Source organism: Olea europaea, unplaced genomic scaffold (assembly GCF_002742605.1).
Source record: "Olea europaea var. sylvestris unplaced genomic scaffold, O_europaea_v1 scaffold1839, whole genome shotgun sequence".
In the NCBI taxonomy this organism is placed as follows: Eukaryota; Viridiplantae; Streptophyta; class Magnoliopsida; order Lamiales; family Oleaceae; genus Olea; species Olea europaea.
In genome coordinates this window covers 13,683-26,039 of record NW_019236161.1, presented here as the reverse complement: position 1 = coordinate 26,039, position 12,357 = coordinate 13,683, and the positions used below count along the sequence as shown (strand labels likewise).

Below are 12,357 nucleotides of genomic sequence, written 5' to 3'. Positions count from 1 at the left end.
TATTGGACGGCAGTAAAAAGAGCTGCTTGAAAACTTGACTAATGAACTCGAAGCCTCTATGAACTAGTGGAGGGCTTCTTAGTCACTATAATAACGATAACAGAATTTAAGAAAAAGGGTTCAAGTTGTCAACTGGTTAGAGGAAAAGAGGTCGTGTTAAGTGTCCCTGCATTGGAAGCAGATTCTTCTGCCTTCCTTTATTTTTCTGGTGAAGGAAGCGCACAGCCATTTTATTGCAAGTTAATAGGATTTCTGAGAAAGACCGTGGGGTGCAGCAGTGTTCATTTTCAGTTTTGTCCCCTACATCAGGGGTCTACGGGAAATAGGAGCGTGTCTATGTAATCGGGTTGAATTATTGGGTTTCAATGTTTATTCTTTGTGCATTTAAGCACTTCATCAATCTATTTTTTGGGACATCCTCATCTTATTTGTTGCAATAGCTTTTAACATCTCTGGAATTTTTTTTCTTTTCTCCCAGGAGACAATCTTTTGAATGAGAGCTACTGTTTTTTAACTAACCAGTTAACAACCCGTGTTGTCTGTCCATATTGTGGTGACTGCTGACTAATTTCTTAACAAATGCTAACTGGTGCATCTTATTCTTGGAAATTGACCTTTTTGAAGCAGAAATATTGCGTGTAACCACACTGTTGGGGAATGCGTCAGTATTAGAACAAAGTGGGCTTGTTGAACATGCAAGCCCCCTGGCATCAGGAGGAATGTATTCGAATGGAGGAGCTAATGTGAACAGATGGCCATCACCTTTTCAATCTGAAGTATGGATACTAACTATTAACATAACACTTTGTTTGATCTAATTCTGTACTGTTTTTAAGAAGCTCTCCAGCAGAATCTTTTTACGTTCATCCTAACTTGATTACTTCTTTATAGTGCTTTTAACTTTTAAGTTCCACTTCTCTCGTGACAGGTAGTTGAAGCTAACAAATTCAAGAATGATTACATAGTATTAGGCGAGCATCTCAAATTTGGAATCTCACCGTTATAGTTACATTTGCGTCTCTTATTATGATAAGCCAACTTTCCTTGGACACGCAAGATATATTAACCAGTTTTCAGAATTATATGACACTTAACATTAAAGCTACAGTTCTGCTAGCTAGCTATTGTATATGCTCTTATTATGTGCAAAATATAATGCAGCTTAATGTTGAAGTGCGCCGAACTGAATTGCTGGTTTCACGTCCCCAGTAGCATGCATTTGATAACTCCAATTTTGATCTGTTGAGTTGCATGGTGGAACATTTTTGCAGCTGTATTCTGCTGGACTTTTGAAATGCTTAATGAGATATTTGGTCATTTTTCCCCTTTTCAATTAGAAACAATAAACGGTTATGCACTAAATGAATCAAGGAAAGGAAAGTGTGATATTTTTATATTTTCTGTTCTGACTATACTAGGAAATATAATGTGCAGATGTCAGGATTGGTGAAACCCTCCTCTGCACCAAACTGGCTTGGCTCCCAAGGTAGCTCATCAGGTCTTATTGTCAAGCAAACAATGAGAGTTGATGTTCCCGTGGATCAATATCCTAATGTACTACTTATCTCTATCTCCTCTTAATTTCACAGAGTAGGTTTTCCACAAATCTCACATTTGATATTGGATGCTCCATTTTGCAGTACAATTTTGTTGGACGCCTCCTTGGTCCTAGAGGAAACTCTCTTAAGCGAGTGGAAGCAACTACAGAGTGTCGTGTTTTGATCAGAGGGCGAGGCAGCATCAAAGATCCAGCTAGAGTAATATTAATATTGTTTTCTTTAAGTGTTGATGAGATATGATGTCTATAGTGCATTAGTGCAGACATTTAGTTTCATCAACTTTTATCTGAATGGGAACCTTTTTTGTGTGTGTTATTTTTTTCATTTTCAAATTGTTTTCCTTCTTTTTTGATTATATTGTAAATTAAAGATTATATTTGTACAAGCTTGGGCTTTGTCTGGAATAGTAGCTAAGCGAGTCAACAGTAACTTGACAAATTTTGGAATGAGTTATTTTTGTTGTTTTTCCTACGTTGTTCATTTTGTCCTTTGGTGGAGAAGTGAACTTACTGATCAATACTGAGCAAACTCAGGCTTCCTCAGTGCGGTGCTAGTTTCTTTAAATTTTCGTGGTGTTCTTTCTTGAACGCTAACTCTTGACCTAATGTTTGTGTGTGTTATTGAGGATGTTCTTGTGGTTGTTCTGATTCCTAGATAGATTGCCAATATTATGTGGAGTTTGATGCTCGTCATTCTGAGTTTAGCATAAAAATAATTCATGTTATGGAAAATGTCGGAGTAGGCCGTTCTATGATTTAATTGTGACATCAAAGGTCTTCAGTTGGTTCTTGATATTGAAATTCCTCAAGATGTTACTTGCAAGCATTAGGGAAATCCTTTGGTTAGTTGAAAATCTTGGTTTTTTACCATGACAAATAATGAAGTTAGCTATATCAGCACTCATTTCTGTGTACAACTTTGTGCCGGTTTTCATTATTGCTATTCCTTATATTTGGCCCTGGTAGCTCTTGTTGCAATTCAGCAATCTAATAGGGTGTCTTTTTTTCTTTTTCTTTTTTTTTTTTTTAAATCTGAAGGAAGAGATGATGAGAGGGAAACCGGGTTATGAGCACCTGAATGAACCTCTTCACATACTTGTTGAAGCTGAATTGCCAGTTGAGGTAATTGATGCTCGGCTAATGCAGGCTCGTGAGATACTAGAGGATTTGCTAAAGCCAATGGTAAACTTTGACCTTATTATAATCCATTACCTTATTCTCCATAGGATATTTGACTCCTGATTTTAACTGCTCAAGTTTAGAGCTTGTCTGGCTAAGCTTCAAAAAAGGTATTCTAGCTTGTTTCCCAACGTGTTTGAATAACTCTCACTCTTTAATTTTTTCAAAGTAACTTCCATGACCAATACTACTTTATTAGTCTTAGAACTTATTAATTACTTACAAGTAAACTTTTTAAGCTCACTCACTGTTGTAAATCTTTATATTTCTTAATTAAATAAAAGCAGGATGAATCTCAAGATTTCTATAAGAAGCAGCAGCTGCGGGAACTTGCAATGATCAATGGTACACTTCGTGAAGATGGCTCTCAAATGTCCAGTTCTGTGTCCCCCTTCCACAACAGCCTCGGGATGAAGAGAGCAAAAACTCGGGGGTAGTCGAGCTTATGTATTTTTCTCTGCTGCTAAACAGCACTTCCTATGCCGCATATGTTGCAGTGCCAGCAAACTGCCATCGGGGCACCAGCACTTTTAAGTGTCAGTTCTAACTTGTCTCTATGTGATATCAGGTGTGTTTATGTTTGGCTTGGGAAGATATAGTAAATGTATTTCGAACTAATGGGCCCTTCGGGGCTGGGGGGTGTGTGTGCGTATGTTGCTGAAGGCAGTTTGGTTAGAACATTCTCTATCCAACGATTTATTTTATTTTATTGCATTTGTTGTAAGTTTGTATCGAGAGTTTTGGTGATATGGGCAAGTCTAAGAATGTGATTTTTATGCCAAAGTGATCCACCCTACTGCTCTTAAGATGGGTTGGCGTGTTTTGTACCAATTGTAGATTTGCAACTAAAAGGATTTTTAAAGCATTCTGTTTCTGCGTGATCGTATTATAATTGTTCTGTGATTTTATTTGATTGGGTTATTCTTGGGGTACATAGAAGGGCGCTCCACGAACACCCTTATGTAATTCTATTTGATTTCTACTTGTAAGTTCTGGTTATCAATATTTTATATATGGACGATCATTAGTGTCGGTCAATTCCATTCCAGGACTTGGGACGAAGTTTAATCCAAGTCACGGAACTTTAACATTTCGCACTTTCCATTGTTTGAGCTCATTTGGCCTTGGCTTTTAAGAAGTCAAATGGAGTTTTTAAGATTCAAAAATTGTTTTTATTTCGGATTTGTTTGAATAATTTTATGAAAGTGCACTTCATGACTTTGAGAATAGGAAGTTCATTTAAAAGTTAATTTACAAACAAAAATTAAAATAGCTTTTTTCAATAGTTTTTTTGTAGAAAGTAAAAGTCATACCTAACGGTCCCTTTATTAATCTTTGGAAGTGCCTATGTCCTCATAAAGTTGGCAATATTGTTACAAGTACAGAATTTTTTGATAGAAAATTTTTACAGATAACACGGTACGACTTTATTGAAAGATGGGGAAAAAAATAAAAAAAGTTTAATCTCGTGTTGTCACATCAGCTTCGGTACAAATTTGGAAAATGTTTTTCCCTGAAGTTAGATAACGACTTGGACAAAGTTGCTCGTCTAGGGGCGCACGTGGCTCTGGACATATAGCAAGGCTCTAGTGACTTTGATGAAAAATCAATTTTGTAAGAATTTTAGCTCGCTCAGGAAAAAACGTGTGTAATTTTCTCACAAGTAAACGTTCAAATTTCTATTATCCATCTATTAAAGAAATCATGAAAAATGCACCTTTGCTGCAGGAAACAGCCTAACAATGCAGCAGATACGTGGCATTTCATCTTATTGAATGTTTATCCAGTTGGGTTTTCATCTGCAGTCTATTTACAGAACAAAATCTTAAAACCATGAGTCTGATACCGTGTTCATGTCAAACTACCATATATTATTGGCTAGGCAACAAGCTGTTCCGCTACGGAAGAATCTGACTTGAAAATCTTGGATCAGACATCATCTTCCTCAGCGTCATCCTCAGCATCTTCAATTCCAACCCAACGCGTAAAAGCAAAAAGAAACTCCTTGAAGTTCACCATTCCATTTTTATCCCAGTCCATTTCTTCTGAAATAACAGAGACGAAGGGTGCTGTTAGCGGCTCTAGAGTGTAGATAAATGTAAAGAAATTTATCCATAAAGTCGAGTTCCAGAAGATAATACCATGAAATGAACCTGAGTTTTGATATGTTGACAACCAACCTTAAAGTGCATAATATTATTCCTTACATGATCTTAAAAATTTCACGTGTGCGACTGTGATGAACCTACGAATGTAAATTGATAACATTTTGAAAAACAAGGCATACAGCTAAAAATTGTACATCCAGCTTGTCTCGTGGTTTTGATCTTTTTTGATGTCAGTAGTTTAGATATAAAATGTCGAATACAGTAACTCGGTTTTAATAAGATCTAATGGTGAGAAAGAGCCTGTACACTGTGTTACTGCATTTGAACATGCTATGTTCAAATTGTGCATATATATAACACACACACACTCACAACGTGAGGGAGGGAGGGCAGATAGAGTACTGACCAAATCTTTTCAGGGCTATTCTCCCAGAAGATCGTTCTCCTGAAGTAGTTTCATTTATGGCTACAACCATCTCATTCTTGCTAACGTAACCATCCTTGTTCTTGTCCAAAAACACAAATGCATCAACTAATGTTTCAAAAGTAGCTTCAAGATTTGGCATTCCAATTCGAGATTTCTATAAATTATCAAGGAATTAACAGACAGGAAGGTAAATTCAGGGAATATAACAGAAAAAATAATAATAATAATAATAAATAAAAATCGCTCTGAGTCATTCAGATATCCAGAACCTCAAGCATAATCTGCAAACATATCCAAAAGAGAGAGCCAACAATTCAGAGAATCTATCGGTGAGCCTTCCTTTGTAACCTCATCTTCTAATCTCGAAGAAAACAAAAATAGAGAACTTGAAGTTCAATGTGTTCTAAATTCAAGATGTTCTTCAAGACACCTGGATCCAATAAGGGTTCAGACCATGCCAAAATAAATTTCAAGATAGGATCGACCTAATGGTTTCTTTAATGCCACGTTAAAAGAAAGATATGTTCCATAACTTTCTCGTCCCGAACAAAACTAAGAACGTAGATGAGACAAACTAAGAGCATCGGTGTTCTCTATTGAGGGAGAACTTATGCAACCTTACAAGTATGAACAAGAAAATGTGCACGTGGAAGAAGAAGAAAAGTTGAAATCTTTACAATGCTGGACTATAAAACACTCCAAAGATGAAAGATAGACAAGCTTATTTAATGCATACACAAGTTAATAGCAACACATTTCATGAATTAGGTAAATTACTAACAGGATGTTTCCCTAAGCTAAGCTTATAAAAGATTAACATAAACAAGTTAATTTAAAATAAATAATTTATTTTAAAGGTCAAAAACAGAAAATAATTTAAGTTATTTTGAATGTAAGAGAGACTTCAAAATATGTGACTCTTTTCATTTACAATAATAAAAATTTACTTAAAAGCAACTCTCATTTACTTTTAAGCTTAGTGAAAAATGCTGTAAATACGAACTACAAGAGGATTAAATAAACTCAATACAATAGGATACAGCATGTGAGGCAGTAGGATCATCTTTCAGAAGGTAGACAAGGCAAAGAAGGACGATAAATTCATTGAAATTCATTCCCTTGTCCTCATTAATATCACATGCTTCGAAAAGATCATTGATTTCTTCATCTGTGAAATTAATTTCCAATTCGCAGAAACAGTGCTTCAGCTCTTGCGGGTCTATCGCACCACTTCCATCCTCATCTATGCAGAAATAGAGGGAGAGAGGGAGAGAGAACAAATCATTATTAAAATCACTATTCAAATTATGAATTACCGAAGTAATCTACAAAAAAGAAACTGCCTCCAGCGGGTTCTCCTGATATCTAATACTAAGGCAATCTGTGGTCAGCATCTAATTATCTATCAATCAAAGGACACCTACCAAACTTTTCGAATGTAGCTTTGCATTTTCTAAAGCTCTCATCAATTTTGGGAAATTTTAAGATAATGCTGTTAAACGATTTCAAGGAACTCCCATTAGTTTCTCTCCTCTTCATTGCCTCGATCACTTTGGCCTCGAGCTTTGTCTCTGGTATTGAAGCATTAGGAGATTCACTCTTACCCTGTACACCTCCCATTGTCAATTACCTCTACAAACCGGAATTGTGTTAAGAGCACCTGCACCAAATATGTACACGGAGTTAAAAAGGCACATCTACTTACTGGCTTAAATAGAGAAATGTGCATGGGTGACCCCGAAAAACGAGGGACGGAACCGGGCACCAGGAAGCACGTTTGGTTGTGCTTATAAGATACTTTTCTAGAAAGTAAATTTTGTTAACAACTAAACATTATCTTTCACGTATTCATTCACAAATCACAATTATATGTCCATAATTTCCATACAACTTCAAAGGTATCTTCAGTCAGCTCAAACTAACGATGATTCTCACCCCACCCCTCAAAAATTAAGAGGATTTACATTCACATCATATTGGGGTTCTGAACAGTTGAATAATAAGATATCTGAACAAAAAATCTATCGCATACTATTTTAACTTCCAACCACCAACCTGAAACGGAATTGCATTTTGCAAACAGAGGATCTCACGCATAATGGAAAATTTAACATAATTTTATTGCCGAACGAGATTAGTTTAGTCGGAGAAGCTTAATCATTTCTAAAGCCAGATCAGTTTAAAGATAATCTCTTAACGAAACCAAGTTTTTCTACTAGCACTCCTTTATTTTCATTAGCTAAAGGTAAAGTGCGTAGTAAACATATTTTCAGCAATTTTTCCTATGTATTCCAGCAGTCAAACGGAAGAAGAACTGATCTTCTACAGCTACATAGAATATTAGAACAAAAATTTAAATCTAAATCCACAATATAGAACCACAGACAAAAAAGAAATCTACAAAAGGGATGACCTGATTACCTTTGAATGAAGCCAAATACACAAAAACCTGATTCGTCGTAGCTTAATATAAACAGACAGGATCACCAGCCTTTCTTGTTTATATTTTAATCAAAATCAAGCGGAAACATATATAACTGATAAATGATATGAAAATTTTCTCGAAATTGAAGATTTCTGAAAAATTTATAAGGCGTTGAAATCCGAATTTGGCCGGCGAAGGGCTTTGTTAATTTATAAATTATGGGTCCCCATTGATTTGTTTATGTTAATCTCCACGTTTTGCGCTGCGCCCACTACGTAATGTGGCGCTTCACGATCTAGGCATTAGCGTTCCGTTTGTTTATGAGCTTCAAATTTTTAATTTATAAGTTAACAATTTTTTATTTTTTGGGATTAACTTATTTATCTTAAGTTGTTTTTACATGTTATTATGTTTGAAGTCCGGTGATAACTAAATCAGAAAACTATGACACTTAGATACTTTTAATCATTGGAATTTAGATAAGTATGAATAGTAATTAGTTAGGGAACACCGTATAAATTTTCCATTTAAGCATTACATTTCAAAAGTAACAAACTTTTAAAACTCTTTCAAAAATCAAGTGATAATTAAATTTGTTAAACATTTAATTATAATATAATATAATTAACGTACCCCACTCTAACACATCCATCCATCACATTACACCTCTCTTTCTCTCTACATCCCACCTCCAACAATTGCTCCATTGACCCCACCCCCACCCCACCTCCGGCGACTTCTCCGACAACAATTCCTTTGCGACGAATATTCCGATGACCTCCCGTCGATGGTTCTGATGACCGTTCCAGCGACTATTTCGATGACCGCTCACCATTCTTTCAACTACCTTTTTTCTTTTCTCTTCATTTTTAACAATGACCCGTGATCAGATCCATTAGATATATAACCTGTGCACATTGTGATTTGTGACTAATTTTATTGGATCTATGACCTAATCAGGTGGATGAATATGCATATGATCAATTTCAAAATTAAAAAATAAAATTTTGAAATTTCAATAATCAAATACTAATAAAATTTTAATTATGAAATAATTAATCAATTTTTTTAATTAAATATACTAAATTCACAAATCTATATAATTTGATCATAAATTATCGAATTAATTGGTGTTGGTAAAGTGGTGCCAGCGATGTGGTGGTGACTATGCTTCCCAGCGCTGGCTAGAGAGAGGAGAGATGGGATAGAGAAAAAAGTGGTTTGGTGGAAATGTTGAAGTTGTTGAGTGTGGTGTTGGGGAGGTGTTGCCGCGCGGTATGGCGACTGCGCTTCCTAACATTGGCCAGAGAAAGCAGAGGCAGGATAGAGAGAGAAAATGATAATGGATGAAGATATTAGGGTTTTAGTGTGAGTGGTTGGGTATGTGTTAGGTGGGATGAATGTGTATATTTAATGTTGTAATTATATTTCTATTAGTTTTAATTATTAAAATTTAATCACACCTGATTATTGAAAATGAAAATTAATCCCTTATGTTTTGAAAATTAATCTTTAAATGTTGGTTTGTAGGTAATTTTCCCAATTAATTATAAATGTGCGATTGACATTAATATTTTATTTTAATTGAATTTATATAATTATTTATAAATTTTTATTTAAACAGAGGCTTATGTACTCCATGTGTAGTTAGAAAACAAGTTTTCTTTTTTCATAACAAATATTGAAGAAATATGTAGTTAAAAAGTTAATAAATCTTGAGAAATATATAATTAAAAATTATTGCTAACTTTGATTTAATTTTTTTATCAAATTTTTAAGCCACCCAAACTTCTTTTCACTAATTTTATATGTCTTCTTCATTTATTAAATACAACCTTTTATGAAAATAATATGTTCTAAAATTCTCTCTCTAACAAATCTTTAAGGGTATGTTTGATTGTGTGTTTTTTTTTTAATGAAAAATGTCATTTTTATCCAAATTTCTACTATTAGGATTTTTAATTGACATTTTCTTCATGAAAAATATATTTTCAAAAGTTTATTACGTGATCATATTTTTCTCAAAACAAGAAAAATATTTTCTTTTTGGGGTAAGTTTTTATTTTTTTAGACAATTCACGCTTTCCAAAAACTCAATTTTATGAAAAATTACAATATTTTCCAGATTGAAAATTAAGGCTATCAAACATATTTAATTGATAGTTTTTATGCAAATAAATTCTAGACAATTCAATTATCTAAAATTTATTTATTTTTTAATAATAATTTTATGCTGGTAATCAATCACATTCTAAGTTCCTATAGGTGAATGTAGCGCGGGAACTGGGCCGTATTGATTTGCCAGGCTTGGACGTGAATCCATTTAATACTTGTGCTAGTTTTCTTTTAGTCTCACGCGTCTGTTTGACTTCCAATTTTCAAAGACAAACACTTTATAATAATGTGACATTTTGATATAAGTTGAGAAAATACTGGAGACCTACTGTACCACTTTTAGTTGTCTGCATTTATTTTGTTATGTTACACGTGTTTAATTAAAAGTAGAGGATTTATCTCAAACTCGCCATTGAATATAGTTATTAGAATGAAATGGAGACAATATTTGATATTTTTAGTTTCTTTTTGTATTTTAATTTTGTCTTGTACACTTACCGTATTTTATTGAACTTGTTGACAATATCATTTATTTTCGTCGTCACATCGAGCTTTTCTTTTTGAAGGATGTTTACTCTTCTTATCAAAGAGAAACAGCTATATTAAATAGTAGAATTTGATCTGTGAATGCATACTATTAGCTATCGAGAGTTCAACAACTTGATTTTACTACTTTTAAGAAGTTTTAGTTTAATTCACTCATTTTTCAATCGATCATTTAAATAAAATCAGGATTATTAATTTCGATACTTAGTAGCAGTGTTCTAAAAGGCACGTCTAGGCGCGACGCGCATTGAAAACGCCAAGCAAAGAGGGTAGGCACGTAATTTAGCATTCAACGGTTTTGATCGCTAATTCATGCCTTGGCGCGCATAATTGCGCCAAGGCGTGCATTACCATTTTTCCTTCTTTTTTTTTTTTTTTAAATCACTCTTCTTTTAAGTTTTAAACTAAAAATTAAAGCTCAATTTTTATTTTACAGTGACCTAATTGAAGAGTGAAGACAACCTCCCGAAACTCCCAAAAATTCCTCTTCGACTGCAACATTTCGGCACTCTCTTTACAATGGTTGCCTGCTCGGTCGTCTTCAGCAAACAATTTCTAGTTTCTATATGTCGGTAAGTCAGGTAGAAAATGGGAAACTATTGCTTGTTGAAGAATTAGTGGATTTAACGGTTGAAGAATTTCCAATTTCCAACTAAAAATTTAACCGTTGCTTGCTCGGTTGTCTTCAACTCTCTTCCAACTGTTGTTTTTTGTTTTTATTTTTTTGATAGTGGGTTTATACTTTATAATATTGTCTCCATAGTGGGGGTTTATAAAAATACAAAAAATAGAAACTGAAAGAGACAATGGGGTTTTCTCTAGTAAGTGAGTTAATGGAGTTGTGGGCCTTGTGACTAATGAAAGAGACACCGGTTAATTTACGGTAGAGTCCATAGTGGAGTTTTTCGTTTTCTCTAGTGCACTGTACACTATCAATTTTACCAATTCTTTTTTCATATCAAATAGGGGTTGGTAGGTGAATAAAAGTATCATGAATTTGTTAGGCAGTGTTTGATAACACTGCAATTCCTAGGAAATTTCACAAATTCCATTGTTTGATTGCACATTTTTGCCATGGAAATCAATTTCCAGGTTTTGCTGCCACGCGCCTAAATTCCTTGTTTTTGAGGAATTTCAATTCTTATGGGTTTGGTAAGAATTGGAATTCCATGCAATTTTTTTTATTTATTCTTTTTTGTTAGCAATGAAAATGAATTCTAAGATTTATTGTAAAAAAATATTTCCTTTTATTTGACAATTTTCATGTAAAACAAAACCAAAGGAACACCCAAAGATAGATGATTTTCTTGAATTTTTTTATTTTTTTTTAATTTTGGCATTGGAAACAAATTTCATTCCCAATACCAGTAAATTCTATCCCTTTAATTGACAATTTTCGTATAAAACAAAGTCAAATGGACATCAAAAAACACTTTCATTTAAACATTTTCCACGTGAAAAATTATACCAATCAAACACAATAATTTACATTTCCCAAAAAAACATTTTCCCATCAATTCAATTCCCTGGAATTTATTTTCTTTCCACTCAAATTTCACCTTTACAATCAAACAGACCCTTAGTGTATTTGTGAATTGTGAATTTGTGATCATTATAGTATTGAGCATCCTTGATCAATATAATGTTCAATATGTATAATTAATAATTATTAAATATTTTTTTGATTAAAAATTTAAAATAATATTAAAATAAGCAAAATGCTTTTTCACGTTTGTTTACGCATTTGTCTCGCCTAATCTCGCCTACCCTTTAGCTTGGGATCAACGCATCGCCACACATTACACTTTTTAGAACACTACTTAATAGCACAGTACTTACAAAATCGATGATGGACTCACAATCCACTGTACTTGTTGCAATGTCATGCACTTATGATTTACCGATCACTTTTCTCTCTTCCCTATACACCACCATGATGCATGTGCACTCTTATTGTGTCGGCATGTCCTGTTCGATGTTTATTGTGTCATACCTCAAC

At 34.0% G+C, this 12,357-nt stretch overlaps 2 protein-coding genes across 3 annotated transcripts in view; one reads left to right on the top strand and one right to left on the bottom strand.

The window, feature by feature from the left end:
• Positions 1–3,629, top strand: part of LOC111378615 (KH domain-containing protein At5g56140-like) — a 7,255-nt gene extending 3,626 nt beyond the window's left edge. Inside the window, exons 3-7 of one of the 2 annotated variants that reach the window (XM_023001844.1) lie at positions 628–776; positions 1,435–1,554; positions 1,641–1,757; positions 2,597–2,740; positions 3,022–3,629. In XM_023001844.1, the coding sequence (XP_022857612.1) occupies positions 628–776; positions 1,435–1,554; positions 1,641–1,757; positions 2,597–2,740; positions 3,022–3,174 (683 nt within the window). In that variant the 3' untranslated portion in view covers positions 3,175–3,629. The remainder of the gene's footprint in view (positions 1–627; positions 777–1,434; positions 1,555–1,640; positions 1,758–2,596; positions 2,741–3,021) is intronic. The other variant, XM_023001845.1, reaches the window with a different exon arrangement.
• A 760-nt stretch (positions 3,630–4,389) lies between these two features.
• Positions 4,390–7,997, bottom strand: LOC111378614 (probable calcium-binding protein CML21). The gene is made up of 5 exons (XM_023001843.1): positions 7,694–7,997; positions 6,697–6,932; positions 6,313–6,515; positions 5,252–5,426; positions 4,390–4,782 (listed from the first exon to the last, which is right to left on the bottom strand). Exons 2-5 carry the CDS (start codon positions 6,890–6,892, stop codon positions 4,667–4,669), a joined length of 690 nt encoding a protein of 229 aa, XP_022857611.1. The 5' UTR covers positions 6,893–6,932; positions 7,694–7,997; the 3' UTR covers positions 4,390–4,666.
• Between the last annotated feature and the right edge of the window lie 4,360 nt (positions 7,998–12,357).